This window comes from Aptenodytes forsteri, unplaced genomic scaffold (genome assembly GCF_000699145.1).
Source record: "Aptenodytes forsteri isolate BGI_AS27 unplaced genomic scaffold, ASM69914v1 Scaffold149, whole genome shotgun sequence".
Lineage (NCBI taxonomy): Eukaryota > Metazoa > Chordata > Aves > Sphenisciformes > Spheniscidae > Aptenodytes > Aptenodytes forsteri.
The window spans coordinates 932,756-956,152 of NW_008795560.1; the positions used below are offsets into that span (position 1 = coordinate 932,756).

Genomic DNA, 23,397 nt, shown 5'->3' on the forward strand with positions numbered 1-23,397 from the left:
GAAAGAGAGCTTGACAGATCTTCAGGAAAGTGGGCAAATACAAATAAAGCATTCCAATTCTAGCCACCTTGACTCAGGATGAATCTCTGAGTCTTCTGAAAAACTCTGACGTTGGCATACTTTCAAAACACCATTAAAGGTGTTTATTTAAATCAGTAGCTTAAGACTGGGGACAAAGGGTTTGAAGGATTTTTCTTTTATTTCTGAGCACACCTAGACATTCAGTTCTGTGAGTTACAGACGAGTTGTTGCCATACCCAAGTAATTCTGAAGATTGCTATAACTGAACTGCAGCAGTGGAAAAACTGGTCTACCCCGATTTGAAAGAGCAAAATGTTACTAACAAACCAAAGACATGAGTCTGAATATGGAGTTATTCAGCCCTTAATTCACTTCCATTCCAGATATGCTCTGCAAAAAGAGTGTCAAAAAGTGGACGAGGACACTGTATTACACAGTCCTAAGGCTGTTGGGACTGCATGTAGCTTAAAGGAGACTTGATCGCTCAATTGCAACCTTCTTCCCACAGTCAGTGCATTAAATAAAGATAATTTAAGAGGAATCACATTTTAACCATGGTTTCATTTCCCGCCCATATAGTTGAGTGAATGTAGAGATGAAAATCCCCCTCCTAGGAGGAATATTCTTTTATCTGTTTAAGGTAGTATTTTGAATTTATTTCACTGACAATCTGCATAAAGATTGAGTCAAGGTTGACTATTCACTTTAAATAAATAAGTAAGTAAGTATATACACCAACAGCTGATCTGAACCAAAATGTCAGCTACAATCTCCAAAGATACCAGAGGAAGCAGGTTCCCCCAGTGGCTATATTGACACAACCTGGTTCATAGGAGAATTAGAATGAAGTAATCGGCATAGAATATCTCATGAAGAGGGATTATCCAATGATGCGTAAAATAAACTTACTCTGTTCTATCAAAAGCTCCCTTTAGCCTAAATTTGTCTCAGAGGGCTGAACACCTGTTGCTTACTATGCACAGACAGGAGTAACTTTGTGTACATACTCAGAAGGTGTCCGCTAACATCAGCACAGCACATTATATAAGGTTTTACGTCCTTCACTTGGACAATTTATAGCATCATATGATGAAGGTAATACATACTACGTACTACAAGCATTTGGACTGATACACCATTTTGGACTGCCATTTTCATACCTAGATTATGCTTCATTTCTGAGAGTTCCTGTTGATGTAACCATTGAAGTTTTTCTATCTCAATCCTCAAACGCCGAATCTAAATATTAAAAAATTAATAGTTAGTAATAATAAACAGGGTGCAGTGTATAATACATAATTATTATACAGAAAACCATGCCCAAAGCGAAGAGCCTGATCATCACTTACATCAAGGCTTCTTCATATTAACGTGAGGACAAGACCACAGTAAACCCCAAACCAAAGTCTGAAGTAGTCTAAGTATTTGTTTGCTAGATTCTCCTGCTATAAAAAGTACAGGATTGTTTGAAAACAAAAAGCATTTCTATGAAACTTGCTCTTGCTTCCTCTGAAATTAGTCAAGTCTCAAATTTACCTGACTGGAATCAAAAACCTATTCCTCAGCTTTGCTTGCATTTATTAGTATGACGTTTCTTTTTTTTTTTTTTTTTTTTAAACTAGATGAGGCTTAGGAAAGCAATTTTTTCATTCACTGTGGATTGGGAATACAAATGTCATTGCTCAAAATTAAGACTTCCTTATTTTGGTTAAAACAAGCAAACAAACCATCACACTTAACTCTGAGCTTTATTTGCTCACATTTGTACTTAGTTTACACTGCTCAATCTGCTTTTTCCAAGTTTAAAGAAAACACTTAAAAGATACTAAGTACTACCTTTGGAGACAATTAAAAGCAATGTATAGCATTTCATAAAAATGCAAAAAGTATTAAAAGTATTTTAAAAGAGTATTAAAAACTATGGTCATAATCACATAACTGGAATAAGCTACTGCACTACAAGTAAATTCAAATCTTCCTCTGGTGGACAAATATATGCTTTAAAAAAAAAAAAGGTATTTTCAAAAAAACTACTTCATTTCTGACTTTAAACAAGGTGACACAAAATTAAATCCTCAACAGAAGCTTTAAGGATCTGGGCTTGATGGCTTACTGTTCTTGCTGCTTATCTTATAGAGCCCATCTGATATTTTTTCAGTGTATTTCTCTACCACTCTAATCATTACTTCTAAAACAGGATGGAAATTAGGATCTCTAGACAGTCTCAATTTATAACACTTTGTAGGTATAGTTATATGGTACTTTTATATATAAAAATACTATTTTGCAACTTTCAAAGTTAAAATACAAGCAGTATTTTTTTTTTTATCTTAAACTAACCTCAGCTATTGTACTTCCAGTAGTATTTTTTGAAAGATCATTATATATTTCGGTCATTGTTCCTTTGATGGCATCCATCATCTGAAAGACAGAATGAAAAAAAAAAAAAAAAAAAATTCTTTGATATATACATTCTTAAAAAAAACCCACTTTCACGTCCTTTCAACCACTCTAATGTGAACTTATATTATTATCAACAATGCCCCATACCTCTCTATGTATTTATCTGGGTCTACTTTTAGAGGACTATTTAGAAGGTAGAACACAACATTTTTGATCAGGACTCTGATTTTTAAGTGTCCTGAACTGGTGAACTGCTTGACCTTCTACTTTTCCAAGAAATTGCCATTGATATAATTTACGAACAAAAAAATATAACCATGAGTTTGGGGAAGAAACTCAATCTAAAAAAAAAAAAAAAAAAAAGACATTTACTGACATTGCTGACTACTGACAATCCCACCAAGACCATACGGTTGAGTGAGAACACTGAAAGTTGATTGTCAAGATTAATTCTGGTGCTTTTAATGCCTGGGTACTCAACTTTATTTCCTTATATAGTATTCACCTTGATTTTTTAATTTGAAGATCTAAGAGAGTATATGAAAAGCTAACTTCCCATCCCTCACTGTCACTATTATCATACAAGTATTACACCACATCTTCTCTTTAACCACTTAGGTTCTGTTTTAATACATAAATACACACTTATGACAAGTTACCATCTGATGAAGCTATACAGTGGTTTAAAACAAAACTACATTTTTTTAATATGTGTTACTGGACACAGATGAAGAAATATTAATGTTTACTGTAAATATGATGCTGAGGGGATATCTACACATTTAGGAGAAAACACAGAAAATGGTCCAAAACACAATGCAACGTAAATAAGAAGCAGCAATGGGGGAACATGAGAAAGAAAGGGTCTAAAGTGTCTGAGCAGCTGAAGCCTATCATATACACACTCTGGCTTGGAATGGCAGCATTCAGCCAGCTCTAAAAAGATGGTTCAGCACTTCCATCAAAATCTAGCTGTTCCTACCTAGTCGAATGAATTTGCAACATACGACAACCTGAAAATAAAGTTATTTCAGAATTTGCAATGTCAAAAATGTGAAAGTTCACTTCAAAATAAAATTTCAAGAAAACCTTGCTCAAGAACTTACTTTGCTAGTATATTTAGCAATATCTGCAGCCACATCAGCTGAAGCTGTTGCAATTGGCAAGTCTGTATTAACTGAGGAAGAAAGTGTACTTGCAGATCCAGAACTGGTAACCATAGAAATAGGTTGAGTACTTGTAACCAAGGTTATAGTGGATGTGGAAGTGCTCTGGGTGATCTCTTTTTGCTGCACAGCTAAGAAAAGAGAACATACAGCGGATCAATCACATAAACAATTATGAAAATAAATAGGCAAACTTCTAACTTCAATGTCTAACTTAAATGCGTGCACCTAACCATTTCAAAGACTTGCATTATTTATATAATGGTGCCATTTAATCAATTAATTATACAGTGCCCAGCCACTGAACTTATTGGAGCAAAAGTCTCCCTCAGTTCTGTATTCCTCCCATTTTGGAACTTTTCCATCCCACTTCCTAGGAATTCACTTCCTAACCTCTCAATCTGGAGAACTCCCAACTAATACCATATGTACGAGCGTAAGTTAGACTTCGACATTTTCATTTGCCATAATTTTGAAACATATTATTGAATTCCTTTTCTTTTTGCTTTGAAACAGGGTTTAGTGAGCCACTATTGAGGAAAGCCTACTTTAGTAATACTTCCTGGTGTTATTCCCATTCTTTTGTTATTAATGCTACTAATTTATTAGTGTTGTGACATGTTTAATATACATATATGCAGATCAACATTAGCCTTTGGTTGGCTGCAGAGCAAGGAATGCAACATTGGATTAACTCATTAAAGCAAAGAAGTTATTCATAGTGTTAACTCAAACAGGATAAGAAAAGTTTTCTCATCTTTGGTCAATATTTCAAATAATCTTAAACAGTGGGTAATTAAAAAATGTGGGTACAAATCAAAATGCAAAGACCCTCACCTTTTCATTCCTAATGACTTATCTGCCTTAAATATTTAAAAAAAAAATTTTTTTTTGACAATACTTTTCAATCTATTTTTAATGACTCATATTATAAAAGATGTCCTCATTGCCAATCCCCTCAAAACAGGAATTACTGAAATAAAAGTTATTCAATTTATCTCTATGTACTATATTTTTGTTTATGCCAATTCAGTATATAAGAAATCTATAGATTTTGTAGTTTTCATCTGATATATTTCTAGAATATAATATTTAAGATGGAACATTGCTATGATGCGTTCAATAGTCAACATATTGATAAAACAAACTCATAGGCTGAACATTTAAAGTTCAGCCCATATTATTAAGCTCCTATATTAAAAGTATGATTCTATTAAAAATAAGACTTCACCAAGTTTCACATTTTTCTCACTGAATATTTCTGTCTCAAATTTGTGCAGTCTACAAGTAGAAAGATACTGCTTCTTCAACACTTCTTAAATGACAGTCACAAAAGCAGTTTGGGACCAGAGAAACATGCCTCTGGTAAACGTTTGTATGGGGCCCATTACCTAAACCTCTCTTCTGTATGAAATTACCGGCTTGCCAGCGGTGTTAGCAGGATGGAGAATATCTATTCCTCGGGCACACCAGTAAACAGTTTCATTTATTAACTTGAAATTACAAATGAAGCTAGATTTTCATAAAGTTGCTGTTCTGTGAAGTGAAGCAATAGAAGCATGGGCTTGTATTACCATGTGCCTACTACTAGCGAAACCTCCGGCAAAGGGATGGTAAGAAAACAGTTGTGAAAACATTCTAAAATGCCGTGGCTGTTTGCTCAGTGAACTAGCATCAAAGTCTTGTTAAAGAGTTAAGCAACAGGGATTTCAAAGACAAATGCAGCCTGGGTAATTCCATTGTTGCCAAATTATACTCCATGAAAAAACGTACAGATCAGCTTCTTGTCAGATAAAACTGGATCCAGTTTGTAGATATTGAGGTGACAGAGGTAATCATGCAAGTGGAATAGTTAATGGTTTTACCATATAATCCAGAAAATAATTCATTTCACTCTCCCAAACCTGTGATGGCTAAGAATGGCAAAAGTATTTATACAGATACACACACAAACTTTTTGTCATTAAAATAAGGAGACACGACTCTAAATACACACCAGAAAGAGCAGGTATGGTGAGTAAGTTGTTGTATTTTAAAGTCACTTATCAGAGTAGAACCACACTTTGAGATTTTGTTTATATGGAAGAACTCCTGGTTAGGCAGCCTTGGAGCACTGAGATCACTACTGGGGAATTATGGCATCACAGGCACATTGAGTTAGAAAGTGTATACCTTTAACTGCTTGTCTTGTCTGATATCTTGTCCCTTGAGAGGACTGAGGTTGCTGTGACTGAGACTGCTGGCTCTGCTGCTGTTGCTGCTGTCTTTGCACCTTCTGCATGTGCCATTTCTGAGAAGATGTCTGAAATTTATTTGAAGAATTCCACACTACACGCTGCACAGCAGGGGCAGTTTCCTTAGGCAGCAGAGGCCTCTGCTTTTTCACAGGGCTTCCAGTGGCTGCAGATGGAGCACTGACAGTAGAAGAAGCACTAGTAGTTGCTGTCACACCAGCTGGTGGAGTCTGGGCTGCAGAGCGGGTAAGTACTGGAGTTTCTGGTAGAGGTTGGGTGCTTGCACTGGAGGAAGGTGGAGTTTTACCTACAACTAAATAAACATAAAATGTAATGCCAGCTTTTCACCAACACATCTGATTCATCATTTTCCATCTAATTTTTGGAAGAACCATATGCATCTTCCAGTCTACTTTGAAATATTTTCCTCAAAAGGTAATTGATATTCCACAAGTAAACTCATTTCAGTCTAGTTGAAGTTGGTGGCAATTCAGAAGCACTAGCCATTAAGCAAAACAAAACAAAAAGTACAGAACCCAGAAAACCAGCCTGACCTCCTTTGGAAGACATGGGAGAGGTTAGCATTTGTTAGGATGTTTCTGGGTTACCACTTACACCTGTCATCCTAATTTCTTCAGGAGAAAAATACACTCCAAAGGAACAATGACTGAACAATAACTGAAGGAATAGCATACTAAAAACTTTCTAAACAAAGGTGAACTGGCACAGACAACCAAGTATACAGTGTATTTAAGGTATCTATGTTTACTCGAAAATCTTCCAGAGTTTACAGTTGACTGTTCCACATAACAGATCAATTTAGGAACTGGATGATTCTTCCAAAGCTGTGGCCAGGAAAAACATATCTGAAAGAAAAGGCTCCTGCATTGACAGGTTTCTGGAAAGAGGGCAAAGACCTTCAGATTTGCATGCATCAGATCTCTTTTCTGGACCAAGGCATTTTAATATCTGATAGCCACAAGTAAAGGTAGGGGCCTTGGAATCATAGACAGGACACAAATTATGTCTAGAATATATTCATATAGGTCTATATATATGAATATTTAAATCCACTTTTAATTTCACTCAGAATATGTATTATTCTTTTGCCTCTATATCAAAGTAAAATTTTAGGATTACTTACTATTTCAACCATCACTGGTTTAGGCCACTATTAATACATGAATCCGTGGTTTTGAAATTCATAAAGCTGCCTTGCTTAATAAATTTTTAAATGAAACAAGAATCAGTCAATATAAACTCCCCAAAATTACAATTCTGTTTTTAGTTTATAAGCCTATTTTCTTGATTATCCCATAATAACATTTATCCATTAAATTCCATTTTAAGATTCAAAATTCAGAAGCATTGTCTTCTAAAGTATGCTTAGTTAACTGATTGAAAACATTGTTGTAAATAAAATGATTGAGACAACATGCTATAAAATATAGACAGGAAGAGAAAGTTATAAGAAGAATAAAATATTTTTCAATCTAACCATTTAAATCTGGTTTTCTGTTTCGTTTTGTCAAAAGGCTAACATGCAGAACAAGCTTAGCAAAAGCACTGTGCTCATTAATTGAGATTGCTTTCCTCTTTTAGCAACACATAGAAACAAGGGACAATATCTCAGGGACAATATATGTGATTTAGCTGTTCTTTTTATTATTACTGAGAGCATTTACGTTGATTTCAGTGGCACCTTATGCAATTTGTATCTTTGATAAGTTCCACCTTCTTCTATACCTGCAATTTTGGGAGGTCTATGGAAATCTAAAGATTCAACTGAAAGTCATACCAATTGCAAAATAAATTCTACATTTATCATAGAACAAATATTATGGATATTCATAGTTCTACGCTGCTGAAAGGGAACTCAATGAAACATATTTTATTTAAACCAGAAACTACAATGGGGACTGAAAACTTTTTTCATAGTCACAAAGAATGAAAAATCATTCCTAAAAATTGTTTTAGTACAGATATTTTTAGCCTAATGCAAATACAAAGGTAACAACTCTGGCTTCGATAACAGCCCTACAGAACAGAAGAAAAAAAGGAAGGAAAGAATTTCATCCTACCATCTTGTTTAGGAGGAGGTTCTTTAGATTCTTTCTTGGTTTTCCTTCCTTCACGGCCACAATGATCATCTCCTAGATCGATGACAAGTTCACTCTCAGAATCAGAGTCCAGTCCTAGATGCACAGTTGGAGAGTCTGTTTCATCTTTACCTTTCAGTTTTTCTTTTGCAGGATGCTGTAAACTTTTTCCCTTTTCAGAAAATTCTTTTTCAGTGTCTGTAATTGCCTTTTCTTTGACTGGGTCATCTGTTTTCTCCACTTCTGGACTTGTGCTTTTAAGTTCCTCCTTGTCTTCATTCTGTGCTGGGGGCTTAGGTTTTTTTTTCAAGCTCAATGATTCTTTGTCACTTCTTGTACCTTCCTTGTCCTCTCCATCTTCTTGATCATTCTTTGATTTCTGATCCTCATCACTATATTCACTGTCACTGGTGTCGGATTTTTCAGAATCTTCAGAGTCACTGTGTTCTACTGCAGTATAAACAGCTTCAGATATTTCATTTATTCCTAATTGTGGGGAGGAAAGTACATTCCATGCTGACATCAGACTGACTGACATTACCAAAAAAAATACTCTATATACTGGAACAAAGTGTAGACATACCATTATCTTAACTGTCAGTCCTTAAGCTGTAAACACTTCCCTTAGTGCCCTATCTCAATACCAGAATGTATAAGAATTACCTTCCACATATTCCAATTCATATTTTTATTTCATTCAACGGCCCTCCTTTCACTGCTTTTTTCCACTACCTGCAAGCTGTTTTGTTCAACTTAGGACCAATGCTGGCAAATACAAAGAGGAATTATTTTTATCCACAAGAAACCACCTTAAAATCAGTATTCACCTGATTAAAGTTACTTACATGCATGTTTACAGAATCAATTTTAGAGTGCATAAGTTTTGCAAGGAGAATCTAATTTTTTTACTGCCTAGAAAGTCTTTAATTAAGTGCTAGACAACACTAACATATGTTTCTAACAGCATTCAGCTCCTGTGTGACTGGATATACTAATTTGTGCAACTGACACAGGATAGGTACAATTCCTGAATTTTTCAATTTACAAAACAAATATTAAGACTATAATTCTGTCATACTATCTACATCAGAATGGTACAAAAACAGATTAAAAGATGAATGCTTTTTGACAAAAATTAGAAACATCAGGTCTCACTGTATTTTAAATTGAACAAATTCAGTGCATTCTACTTGCCTCAAAGAGTTCAAATGTCCTCTACTCTTGTTTTACTGCAGAAAATATTTAAGGTTTTACTATTTGAAAACTTCTTTTAAACTCCAATTCAAAATTTCCTCAAGTGTATCCTTCAGATGTCCATTGTATTCTTGAGATATACTTACCAAGTTGCGCTTTACAACTCTCTATTGTCTTGTCAAGATTAAGCTGGAACCTACTACGTATCTGTCGTTTTGGTGAAATGAGTTGCACAGGAGTGGTCTGCTGTTGGACTGACTCACTCAACTCTTTCAGATCCATCTCAGCTTTGCTACGATCTAGAAAAAGAGAAAGGAACTAAGGGAAGTATTTTACAAAAAGAAGAGATCACTATCCAGATAAGACAAATTTTACTGAGTAACTATGCAGACAATCTGAAACATACTTCACTTCTTTTATAGTCATGGGCTAAATAATAATTCTAAAATGACTTTACTACAGACAATGGATACTTCCTCTCTGATACTCCATATTTCACATGCAAAATGCATGCATCAATTATGTGGACATTTTCTCCATCAATATGAAATTATCAAGAAATCATCATTCAGGTCTGTAAGCTGTCTGACAGCACTTCTGGTAAGCTACTGCTGTTATTTACTAGTAGTAGTAATACTTTCACAGAGAAAATCAAATAGGAATAAAAATCCTTATAGTCACCATTTAAAATTCAAAAGATAAGTAATGAGAATAGAAATAAAAATGTGGATTGTTACACTAGATAGATTAATAAATTTAAGATAAAATAATTTTTTTCAATCTATGTCAGCAAAATCTTCTCTGGAGTTCTCCTATACATGTAGAGAATTTTCACTCTGAAACATACAGATCTGTCTGCAAAGAGTACAGACTACAGTGCTAAAGCTAAAACTGTCTTAGCAGCTAAGTTTCACATTTTTGTTTCAATTTTTCGATTTCAGAGGTTATATTTCTGTTCCATAGTCCTATCCTTTACTCTTTGCCAACAGTGCTGACACTCCATTAGTGCTGACACTCCATTAGTGCTCAGGGCACTAAAACACCTTGTTTGGGGGAGGAGGAAGGAGACATGAAGAAGGGGGAAGGAATGGAGAGAAGAATTAGGTTTGGCCAATTTATCTCCTTGAACTGGCTCATGGTAGGATCAAAAGATCCAATGCCATGTGCTGGAAAAGGACCGAGGCTATGGAGAAGACAAAAGGCAACATTGGCACAATATGCATTTGTGCTTCATTTAGAGTTTCATTCCACAGCAGTTAAAGATGTCACAGTACTGCCTTATTTTACTTTAAAAAAAACCCAAGCCACATATAGTTACAAGACGGTTTTTGTTGATGCACAACTCAGAGAAAAGTAAAATAAATACAAAGGGCTGAGCCAATGATTCCTCTGACCAGACGTTCTTTACAAGTTTGAACTTAATATCAAGGTACGTTCCACATTTAAAATTTAAGAGCCATAGTACATAATGACTCAACTTCGGCAGTACAGTTACCTCAATCAGGCTTGGCCACTCTATCTCCTATCAGGTTGCAAATAGAATGTATATTACAGATAGAGTAGGTACAGAAGGTACCATTCAAGTATTCACACAGTTTTTGTTTACTGCTAAAATAGCAGTTCCTCATCTCTTCCTAGAGGCAGCAACTTGTGTGGTGCAATCCCATAAGCCAAATATACAGGCTATAATTTGGATCATCCTGGCTTGTAATATATATGCATTATAGCATACACAAATTCAGCCTAAATAAGACTCAATCGTCCTTTCTAGTCCCAGTGAAATAGTCATAAAAGTAATACTGAATTTCACGCTCCTCACGTCACATATTCATACTGCAAGAGACTAGACATAATACAAACTCTACCACTTCCAGTGTAGTGTAAATTTTGAAAATAAAAATGAAGGTTCTAAGTCACTTAAGTACTTTTGAAAAATTTGTTCCTTGTCTTGGAAATGTTTACTAAATTAGGTTTCTTCTTCCTGTGCTAACTATGTCACCCCATCCACACTAATTTCACAGCAGTAATGGTTATATCACTCTTAGCACAGAATTTGATTCAAGGCTTTCATAGCCTTAGTTAACTACCTGGCAGGATACAAACAGAAGGAAAAATGGAGAATGGGTGAAGATAAAGTTGAGACACTGTAACACCTCCCCAGGGAACCCTACATCTTAATACATGAAAGAAGTCTCGCAATCCAAATTTCTCTATCTAACCTACAAGGAGGTATCACTGACATCCGGATTTCCAATCTGTCTCATTAATGTCAAAGTATTAGTAAAAAGAAAACAGAGCCAAAGGGCAGACAAGCCCATTGTGGAGAAATCTTCAAGTTCTCATTTCCAAAGTCTTTACTTTTTCTCATTACCAATTTGAAAATTTTCACTCCTTACTTGGTCAAACTTTTGTTCTACCTTTTCTGCCTCTGTTACACAAGGACAGGTCCTATACTGTCTGGAATATGTATTTTTTCCAAGCAATCTGTGTATAGCTTGGTCATTCACTTTTCCATTTTTCCATTCACTCCATTTTTCAATTTAGTCAGTCTGCCAGTAACAACAGATGGCTCATTTCCATTATTTTACCTTCCTTATTGCTGAATTGGAGGACGATCATGGAGTCCTCCTAGTACTCCACTCAAGGTACGTAAGTGTCTTTGTTTTCTGGACTTTCAGTTTTGTTTTTTCAGTGAGAAACCCTGTTCACATTATGCATGACAATGAGACACGCTAAGTCGTATCTGAAAACCATAGGATTCACAGACGAATCTATGTCTGGCACAGCTGACACTATTAAATGAAGAAGGGTTGCCATTTTCATTCCTAGCACCAAAGAATATATTTAGCAAAGGAAACTCCCCTAAAGCTGAAAAAATAACTGATATTCTACTTGAAAGTGTACTAGCTGTTCTTTTATGGTATTGCTCATGGACCATAACATTGGGTTTTCCGATCCACACTATTCAAAATATTCTATGCTCCAGCTGATGTCTCCCATCTGTGGCTCAAACTACTACAGCACTACATATTTCTTAATGTTTTCCCAAACGCATTGTCACCTCAGATAAGACAACAAAGAGCTGCAGTGCAGCAGAAGAAATCAATTCTATGGTTATGTCCACACAGATAGATTAACACACTGAAAAATATACTTGTGAGCTTGTATCCAGAATCAGAATACCTGTAACTCACTGAAAACATGAATTCAGCATTTGAGCTCAAGCCTTCCTGAAGTACTTGGCTAACACCAAGGGGCAGAATCCTGTTTCTCCATGTAATATCACGTGGAGGTAAAAAGTAGCCAGAACTGAATCAGAATACTCACAGGAACAAAGCATGACTGAGGAAATTGATTTACATCTGTTTGACTTTCAGAACTGTTTTATCAAATTAGTACTTACCCACTCCACCTTTCAAAATTCCAGAATCCCAAAATTTACTTCTAGAGATTTTCAAGACATCTGCTAATTCCTTTCATCCATCTATCTCCCTAGAGAGGGATGGTCAGTGAGGAGGCGATGTGAAGGCAGCAAGAAAAAAGAAGCCCTAGTAAATCCTAAATCCTAAAGACCACAAGAAAACCTTGCCAGCAATTCACTTGAGAGTCTGAGGGGTGAAGAGCAGCAATGCTCATGTAATTACAACCTTTAGAAACCTACCTACTGTTTAGAAACATTCATTTGTACAGTTCAGCTAAAAAAAAAAAAAATCATCCTTTAACTACTTCCTTTCATCAGCAAGAAGAAACAGTAACAGGAACTTTCATTTATGAAACAAAAAAAGAACAGCATATTTGATGAAACAATAATTATACATCTGCCTCATTTAAAGCCACATACAAGAAAGTTTGTTCATATTATGTTGCATTGACACCACTGTAATTTATTCAGCTATAACAGTATTAGATTTTCAAAGGTTAAGACTAACCAAGATTAAGATTCAGAATACTTCCTGGAGTGGAAGGTTTTTCTTGCTTAGCAGAAATTGGTGTTGATGCTTGAGGAGAGAAAGGTTTGGGGCTGCCTGACAAGCTCCCTGCTTGACCCGTTCTTGTTGGTGCTGGAGAAGCTGAAAAAGTACAAAATCAATAAAGGCAGATTTAAAAATAATCACAATAAAGCCATATTCACTGGGACAAAACAGCTTTTAAACCTACACAAGCAGGGAAAGGATTTTTGTTTAAAAATTTCAACACTGTGTTATACCTCCATTGTAAGTTACAACTATCCCTTTAATTTTAGTTTAATAAAGAAAGAAATTGTAAAGAAAATAATTCTATTCCAGCAATATAGTTGGGCCAAATGTGTACTTACTCTCAAAACCACTCTGTTTGCAGTCACAGAAAGTTTCTAGCTTTCAAGATTTGGTTATTTTAGATGTTAACAAATTCTGACACTCTAAATTGCTACCTATTTTAATTCATGTATGTAAGTAAAAACACAGAAAACACCACCTACACCATTTTCTAGCTACATTAACAGAGAATTAAAAGTACAAATCATAATAAGTTACAGCTGGAGATCAGTAAACAAATGTCTCCGATTTTCTAATTTATACAGAGGTTAAGCAAAATCCTATGCTCTGAGCCTTTAAAATCTCCACGAAATAATGTTTCAAAAACAAACTTCTGGAAACAGCCAAACAGTCTAGAAAGGGAAGCATTGCAGGCCATTACCTTAAAAAAAAAAGGACTAATTTTTGTCAGCAAGAGACTAATTTCTGTCTGTTAAATCTCTGCTTAATGCTCTGAAAATGTCATCCTATACTCACTACTGGACACTTTATTCCCCAGTACATCAAGGATTGCTTATATATTCTCAGATTCCTAAACGGTAGCAATATCTACTGTTTCAGTAACTGTTTCCAATTTATTTTCTATACATCACTCAAAATACACAACAGAAGCATCCAAATAAAAGTGTTCTTGTCTAAGGATAGTGCAGTCATACTACTCAAATTACTTTTTACAGCAAACGAGTAATTTAATTTACATTTGAATTGAAACACACGGATTCCAGTAATAGGACAGCTAAGTTTATACATAAAGTAAATATTACAAAAGTTAGCATTTGTAACAATATACAGGTAGAAATGCCAGGTGGGAAACAATATTCTAGTTTAACCGCTGGTAAGTCCAATCCAGCATTTCTATGCACTAGGATAGAGGATAGTAAGGCCTGAGGAAAAGTTAGAAAAATTCCCCAGAATTGCTACGATATTCAAGAATCCAGAGTAGTAGGATAACATCTGTCATCTTCTTTTATCTTTATCTGACAAAATAGCTTTAATGTGACTTTCCATTAATATCCCCACTATTACAAAGAAATAATAATGCGGTATAACAAAAGCTCTGTATTTTAAGACACAAAACAGTACCTGTTAGCTACACCTTATGTATAAGAGCTGTACACACATATATACGTGATAATTTATGTATAAAATGAATTATTCCTTTTGACATGTTACTCTACTGAAAAATCCAAGTATTTTCATATATTTAAATTCATACAGTTACTTTGTCATCACTTTCTGAAGATGGACAGGATCATATCACAAGACACTTTTGTACCCAAAGGTAGTTTCACAGCCTAGCCTTTATTGGCTAGAAAGAATAAGATTATAATAAATAAATAAATAACAGCATTTTTTCTAAAAATTGTAACGGAAAATATCGATTTAGTTTTCTACACAAAGACATCGTTTTACCAAAACCAAAGTTTTAAAACACTCACATTAATTAATATACTTCATCATTTCTTTCAGATAGTGATGAGCTTTCTTCTATGGATGAAAACACTAAGATAAAGTAGTTTGCTTGAGCGTACAAAATTAGCTAGCATTTGGTCTTTGACTACATTGTAAGTCTGAGAAGCCCAAATTCTGTATTCTACACTCCTTTGTCTCTTTGTCCACTCTGCCTATGGAACTGTAGTTTTATCATATTTTAGCTTCTCAGTTGGGAACACTATAAATTAAGCTCATTGCCTTGAAAAAGAGCTATCAAATTTTAAATACAATACCTCCTAATCATGACAATTCTAACTCTTTTTGTATTTATTATTCCACTCTCCATTCATTTTGATAGTTATAACTATTCCTGCTGTTTAAACTGAAGGGTTTTGGTCACTTTTCAAGATTATTTATTCCTTCTTAGTGTGACAGAAAGGACTGTTATTTCTTATCTGTGATACTGAAAGTTAAACCCATCTTTTTTTCTACAATTTATTCATAAAATGAATTATAATACAGTCTGTCTTTAAAAAGTACATGGAATAAAACTAGTGCATTAACCAAATGCAAAGTCCTGTACTCCCCCTCCCCCCCCTTTTTTTTTTTTACCTGTATTTTTCTCAATAAAGTCCATGGATTCTTCACTGGCACTAAAATGACTGGAAGTTGCTTTTTTCTCCGCGTCCTGTTCAACATCAGATCCAGTGTGAACTGATGAGTTTGTACTCATTGGCGACCGTGGCATATCTGTCAATGAAATCCTACGACCAGTACTACTGCTCAGCATAGACTTGCTCATTAGAATCTTGGGTGATGCTGTCATATCAAAGTTCAGTTTGATTTTCTCTTGTTTGTCTGTCTTTGCAGTTCCAGCAGTTGGGTTTGCAGGGTCTAATAACATTTGGTATTGATTGTTGGGAGTATATGGTGTCCGGAAAGGTGCGTAATTAAATACTCCAAATTTTCTACGAATGTTATCAACATAAACCTCCATTTCTTGCATTGCACTATTGAAGATGCTTTTAGTCTTTTTCACAGAAAAAGGAATTTCTTTAGACATGAGGTAGCAATTATTTATCGGAACCCAGGCCCTATACATAAAACAGAAAAATAAAAGATAATATAACTACATTTCACACTGTGGATTGACATTGGCAACTTTTGTGCACATACTAATTTATTTTAGCCTAACCGTAAAGATATGCACACCTCTGATCCTTTCAAAGGACCATCTCTACCTTCTTCTTTTAATAGTTCAGTGCTTAGTTTTGATAAATAAGTAAACTGCATGCCTTAGATTATCACTACCTTATTTTACTCTACCCAGCACACATAAAACATGAATAAACGCTGGTCAAATATGACAAAATATTCCTAATTAGAATAGTCTATGTAACTGTAAGACGACCATAACTAAACAGTCTTTCCATCTGTCATAGTTAGTTAGCAGAAAAACATAAAAAGCAGGTCAGGAAAAAAAATACTTCACAAGCACATTCTTAAAAATGTAATATTCTACTTTACACCCCATGTCAGGGTGATCAAACTCCTCAATGCCAGGAAAAGTTCTATCCACAAGTATTGGACAGATTTGATTTATCACAAAATGAGACACACTCTAAAACTGTGCCTTCCAAGATACTAAAATACCAGGAACTTTGACTTAATTATTTCATGGCCCTATACAGTTTTTTATACAGTACATGTTTTTATATCTGTATAGATTTATATTTTCAATTAATGACAAATCAACTCGTATCCATCATGGCTTGCTTTCGTGCAGAGAGTTCATTCACAAGTACAGAAAACTTAACTCCTTTCAGAGCAAAACTGGCATTTTCGACACAGATTATATTTACTATATTTTTTCCATATTTTTTAAATCTACAATTGTGTGTTTATTCCCATAGTGTTTAGACAACATAAACAACTTTATTGGCCTCTTCCACCTTTAAGAACTACAGTTCTCTGCAGCACAAAACCAAACACAGGAATTAACTTGCATACTCACTGAGATTATGTATGTATTAATCTTACAAACACGACTTACATTACACAGACATCATGTAAGAAACTAAGACTGCATATGCTACAGTATTATGTAGTTTATTAGGGTCAAGGTTCAAAAGACAGGATCCAAAAACTCCAAGAGCACAAAATTACAACAAGAATTTTGTAAGTACAGCCAAAGACATCCTTTGGTTAAATTCCCACCTGTCGTGTTGGCCAAAGAAACGGGCATCAACTTGCCCATCTTTATCCCTCAGTGCTTTAGCAGGCCAGAATGGAAAGCCTTTGAGTTTAGCCCAGACCAAAGGGTGGGGATTGCTCTAAAGGAAGAGGCAAAATACACAGTAAGAAAATACAAGCAGTATTACCTTCAAATCTGATAAACAACATGTTGTGGGTTTTTTTTTTTAATTGTATGTATTCCTTAGAGTCAATAAAGATCCAACATGCACAAGGCACGTGCCAAATACAAGATTCCATTTTACTATATACTTGATAGATACATAATAAATCCTGAGGACAAAATAAAATTAAAAAAAACCCCAAACCATAAAACCTTAAGTATCTCAATTAAACACATCGTAATTACACTTTTTTATTCATTTATTTTTGATTAGTCCTCTCTGAATATGTAGCATAACATAAGTTAGGCTAGGGCCAATCTTCCAAATTCTCTAATTTTCACAGAAGTCCAAGACAGAACTTGATGGATTATACACTTCTATTTAAGAATCTTAAGGAGTCTTCTCAAGTTTGGTGCAGTATTAAACAAAAACAGACAACCTATTAATAGGTCATGAAAGAAAAATCAAGTCTAAATTCTCAGATCCACACCTGCAGAAAGACATTCACATTTCAGAAGTCTTACCCTGAGTGCAAGTACCGCATGCAAGCACAGATGACCCAGGAGCAGGTATCTTATATTTGAGGACAGAGTAGTTGCGAACTGGTTGCTGACACCCTTTACAGTTATTTCTGACTGAAGCAATCCTTTTGTGAAAGCATGCAATCTTACAGCTAAACATCTTGAGATAGTCTGACTCCACAAAGAGCATGATGCGCAAGCACAAGCTACTTGGTAAACTACAGCAGCTTTCCTTGACTCAGTAACCACCACAGGTTTAAAACAATGGGGGGACAACAAGCAACCGTCAAATGAGAACTGCTAGTTTAATGTATTAGCTAGACTACCATAATCCTTAACTTACACAAGGCTCACAAAACCAATTTTCTCGTTTTTGGCAAGCAGCTAAATAACATTCCGGACATACTTCAATTTCATTCATCTGAAAGGAAAAAGCAAACAGTTATTGAATACCTTAAACAGAGTCCAAAGCATGATCAGTATTATGTTAGTCTGTCTAGTTTGCTAGCATCATTTTTCCACAAATTTGTGGTCATAAATCAACATTTACTTGCTGCGAAATCAACACTGTTTTGAGAGACACCCATCTTTTTCTACTCCTGTAACGTATGCATTCCAGTTAATAAATCACATTTTTACATCCCTCTTCAGATTGTATGCTACTGTCATTTACTCCAGTCAAAAAAAAAAAAAAAAATCCTTTGTTTGATGTTGTATTTATTTCAGTGATAAAGAATTATTTATCATAATTTCTTCCAATGGCAAAAATATAACCTCAGTTGGGCATTTAATTTCATAATTTATGCAGAACCAAAAATAAAATAGTTTACTCCTTATGCTCATATTATATAAACTAGTTAAGATATCAGGCTCAGGTTATACATGTATTTTGTTCTATTAAGAATTGATAAATTCTCAGAATTTAGGTGAATCATGGATATCGCTGTGTCAACCCAGGGATGGAGAAAGCACTTCTATAAATATAAAGGGTCAGATCATCAGATAATTTGTATCAATGAAATCAATATTGTTCAAATACAGCACATTTAGAATAGCAAGTTTTTGTAACACTAAACATTATGGATTGCCACTGAAATAAAATCAGTGCAAATGATCAGTTAAGAATGCATGCAGTCATTTTTGCATTTATTCAGAGGAATTTCATAGTGTTACAGCAAAAGAACCACCAAAAACGCATCTATGAATCAGAAGATGTGGGTCTCTTTTTCCAACTCCAGATATTCATTTAGAAGATACGTGTCTTTGCGCAGAATCCGTATGTCCACTTTCTTCTCTTCCCTCCCCCCTGCAAGTCTTAATTATAGATAGTGAATATCCTAATGGAAGACACGTTAGCAATGCCCTTGTCAAAAATCATTCTGTAGGCCATGGATATGCATATCTAAACAAAAAAAAGCCTACAAAAATTATAGTTACACAATACACACATTAGAAAACACATATTATTTCACTCACGAATACATGAAATGGAACACTTTAAAAATACAGAACAATTAATTGGTGCACACATACCTCATGCTCACAGATTTTGATGATGACTTTTGCTGTTTGTGTCAATTTGTGATTTCCTGAGGAAACAATAAAATGCTTAACCAAGAAAATTGTTATGCTAGAATTATGATAAAATCACCAGTTTTTAGTTTTAAAAGTTAACATTAAAGACAAAAGAGAACATGTAAAGAGACAATGTAAAACACGTATGTATAAACCGCATGCTTGCAAAAGCACAAGGTAGGCACTTTTCTTTTCAACATAACATTGTAACAATCTTTAAATGTTCCTTTCTGAAGCCTTTTGCGGCCTGCCCACCCCTGATACACTCCTTCAGTGAGGGACATGCTGTATCATCTCCTCAGTTAAGTCTCCCATAAAGTGCTGCACAATGCAAAACGCTAAAGCAACGTGGGGGTTGGAACCAGATGATCTTTAAGGTCCCTTCCAAACCAAACCATTCTATGATTCTAACTTATTTGAAATTTTTTTAAGGTGGAATAAGCAAGTGACAGCACGGGCTGTATTTGGTCCTACAGTTTTACATATGCCTGTTATTAAAAAAAAAAATCTGTTGTGTTTAGGCACTATGGTCATTAACAGGAAGATGCTTTCAGCATTTGCCAACTAGAAGTCTACAAATTGCTCTATGACTTTAACTATTTCAAAATTTCATATTTGAGGACGTAAGTACATATTAATACTTACCCCCATTGTAAATAATGCAGTTGTGCAAAATCCATTTGGCATCAGCCAAAAATGCTTCAGTGCAACCGTACATTTTCTTTTTAACATTCTGTAAAGAAAAAATTAAGAATTAATCAGGAAACAGAAATGAGTAAAGTGACAGCTTCTTCTTGAACACTGTTTCCTATCAGTCCTACAATTAATAAAACTGACTACTTATTTACTGTAAGACTTATGATTCTAAATATTTAAGAATCTCTCAAATTCAGGTGTCTTTTGACTGCCCTGAAAATGTATAAACTGTCTAAATTAACTCTAAATAATGAATTATTTAGATCAGCAACTTTAACATTTCAAAAAAAAAGTGTTCATTTCCTGAAACAGTGTTCCATTCGATGACTCTTCAGAAAACTGAGTCCTTGATTTCTTCTACTGACATATTATCGCTCCACAGCATTTTTATTTTTTAATTTTTACAAGACCCAGAAAAAAATTACTGGTCATAGTACATAAGACAGTATGTTTGATATTTCAGTCTACCCACTGGGTAAAGTAATTTGATGAGATAAAATCAGTCACATGGATTTGTTACACCTTTATACCATAAAGACATCAACCTCCATTGTAAGGACATGGAGAATGAAAACTTGCTGTCCCTTCACCAGGTCCTAGCAGAACAAAACTCTGCAATGCTTCACTCTTCACTAAGCAGTGGAGAATGGAGAACTTCTTCACGATTTGAAACTTTTAAATTATTATTGAACTGAGAATGAAAGTCCCATTATCCACCTCTTGACTGTTTCTTTTTTCTTCCACACCTCAGGTGCAGAGGAGATTACAGTATTTGTGGAATGATCAGTAAAACGAGTCTGGAATGACCCCTGGATATACACTCAAATGGTCCCAAATTAAGAGACCAGTTATCCATTAATAGCTTACAAACATGATGATCAAATTCAAACTCTGGTTAATGAAGTCTCCCCACAGGATCATTCCTGGAATCAGATGAATTTATACAGGAGGAAGTCATCAGTGTAAGCTTATCTTTTTCACACTGTTTTTCCTGAGCATTTGTTACTGGTTCAGACAAAACGGTGGACTTGTTCAGTTGGCATATGATTGTTTTTAAGCTGTAACTGAACTGGCATTTATAGTAACCAAAAAAAAGCATCAAAATAATTTCAAGCAACCTCTCTCCCCCTCCCATCAAACACTCCAGAAATCTTAATGATAGCAACCAAACTCAAGGAAATTTCCTCCCTTAGCTTTATACAAACCTTCTCTAATGTACAAAGGTCCATTGGATGAAAGATATATTCTGCATAATCTGGGTGTTGATCCAGTGAAACTGGCTTTTGAAATGGCTCTGTCTGTTAGGGCAAGAAAAAAAAAAATCACACTGCTTACTAATACTGAACAGTTTCATCAATGACACAATACTCATTCTTTTTCTAATACTACTTCCAACTGTGATGTCAGAGAAAATTCTTTAAAGGTAATTATAAAATTTTGTGAAGTAATAAAGCACAAGAACAACTAAAAGGTTTCATTTAACTAATTTTTCATATGCTGGAAGTAATGAATTGCAAAAGTTAGGGGTTTTGTAAAATGTATTGTTACTATTTACAGTAGGGTTATTTTGTGAGGAGTATCAGATGAGGCTCAACAGATTTTAGCAGAATAAAGACACTTACTAAATTTCCAATTTGCTAGACTCACAAATACTTTTTTCAGACTCTCATTAGAATCATAGCTTTCAAAACAATGGTGGCTTGGTAATGCAAACACATTCAAACTTTTTTCAGTGGGACTCCACATTTTATCTGCTAATGAGGAGGGACTGCAATTCTTCAAACACAACCAATCAAACTACTCAGGTACCAAAACAATACGTTATTAGTAAACTGCATAAAAGGGCAAAATATCTCAATAGCATTCATTAAACGTTAGCTTTCTAACCACATTTTCAAAACACTTTGTGAATTCAATATAAACAAACACTGACACTGTGCTTCTGAAAAGCAGCACTTAAAGCTTCTAACGGCTCCATCTAATAGGATAGTATTTACCACTCCAGAGTAAAACAATTCCAAGAGCCAAAAATCTTTCAGTACTTAAGAGTAACCTTCCCAGAAATTGCCACTATTGTTCTGCTAAAATACTTATCATAGAGAGATCAGAGTTGCAGAGAGCCCATATTTCTGCATATCTGGTTTTCCAAACATATTTTACTATAACAACGCAGGCACAGAGACACTCTCCCTGCTCCTCTAACTTATGTACAGGAACAAGAAGGCAATAGGAGTTAAGACAACCCTTGGTAATTTATCACATTGTATTTTGATTTACTGTTTTCTTCACACATATGAAAACTAGGCAACTCTTGCATAGTGAAGAACAACTGACCAGAATTGCCGAAACTTCGAAGCAAGAATGAGTGACTGGAATAGCTGAAACTTTGAGGCATGGTGGTTTTGAGAAGTGAGTCTAAGACAGACACATGGAGATAGGTACAAGTTGGAGGAAAACCAGTTTTACCTCCATGATAAAAAATCATAGAACAGCGGCCTCATATTGCATGCAAGTTAATGGCACAGGTTTTCACCACACTGAGGAAAATTTCTTCAGTGTTTTAGAAGTATATGATACAACTAACTTCTGTGTTAAGAACAATTTCTACTAACAGATAGAAGCTAGGTTTTCAACAGGTATAATAAATAGTGTAACAGTGTCTATGCCTAAGGTTCCTGCCCATATAATTGTATTGGCAAGAGATCATGTCTCCTCATTCCCCTTGTATCTCAGAGCCAGCACTGTCCACTTTTGGTGAGTAAGAAACCACCACATCCCACTGGAAAGCCACATTATATTTTCACTACACCTACTGAAACTAAGTCCAGAAGTTACATCAAGAAACTACATTTTAAATGCACTCCAAAACAGTATATACAGCCTAAACTAATCTGTCTGTACTAGCGAGATGGCAGACAACACAGAAGCTGTCATGTACAATCTGATAAAATAAGCCAGATTCATAATCCACAAAAGGAAGCAAAACCCAGGATTATGACAAACATATGATTAAACCATAATCCACAAAAGGAAGCAAAGCCCAGGATTATGACAAACATATGATCCAAGTATTTTTAAAAAAAAAAAAAAAAAAAAAAAAGTCTTCCTTCCCCCTGGCTGTTTTTTTTTTTTTAGTGCAAACTTCTGTAAATATGATAGCTGTTCAATGGTGAGCATTGTCATAGCTTTACTCTGTGTTTCTATGCATTCTGCAACTGTGATTTTCTAAAAGTTAAGATTAAAAAATATTTTGTCAGCAAACATTTCTAGGTAAATTCGTCTCCACTGAAACATTCTAGCATTTAAATGGAAGATAATAACTATCTTATAAGAAACAAAACATTTCTGATGACACAGTATAAGTACTTCAGATACTTGTTTTACTTGGTTTTTGTTCCGGGT

At 34.9% G+C, this 23,397-nt stretch overlaps 1 protein-coding gene across 2 annotated transcripts in view; it reads right to left on the reverse strand.

Annotated features, from left to right (window-relative positions):
• ZMYND8 (zinc finger MYND-type containing 8) overlaps positions 1–23,397 on the reverse strand; it is a 63,464-nt gene that overhangs the window by 7,553 nt on the left and 32,514 nt on the right. For both annotated transcript variants that reach the window (XM_009282209.2, XM_019472833.1), the window contains exons 5-18: positions 23,107–23,220; positions 21,201–21,293; positions 19,945–20,032; positions 19,258–19,313; positions 18,068–18,145; positions 17,064–17,179; positions 15,459–15,940; positions 13,047–13,187; positions 9,264–9,416; positions 7,906–8,409; positions 5,763–6,137; positions 3,531–3,721; positions 2,362–2,442; positions 1,182–1,260 (exon numbers count right to left, since the gene is read on the reverse strand). In XM_009282209.2, coding sequence (XP_009280484.1) covers positions 1,182–1,260; positions 2,362–2,442; positions 3,531–3,721; positions 5,763–6,137; positions 7,906–8,409; positions 9,264–9,416; positions 13,047–13,187; positions 15,459–15,940; positions 17,064–17,179; positions 18,068–18,145; positions 19,258–19,313; positions 19,945–20,032; positions 21,201–21,293; positions 23,107–23,220 — 2,551 coding nt within the window. The remainder of the gene's footprint in view (positions 1–1,181; positions 1,261–2,361; positions 2,443–3,530; positions 3,722–5,762; positions 6,138–7,905; positions 8,410–9,263; positions 9,417–13,046; positions 13,188–15,458; positions 15,941–17,063; positions 17,180–18,067; positions 18,146–19,257; positions 19,314–19,944; positions 20,033–21,200; positions 21,294–23,106; positions 23,221–23,397) is intronic.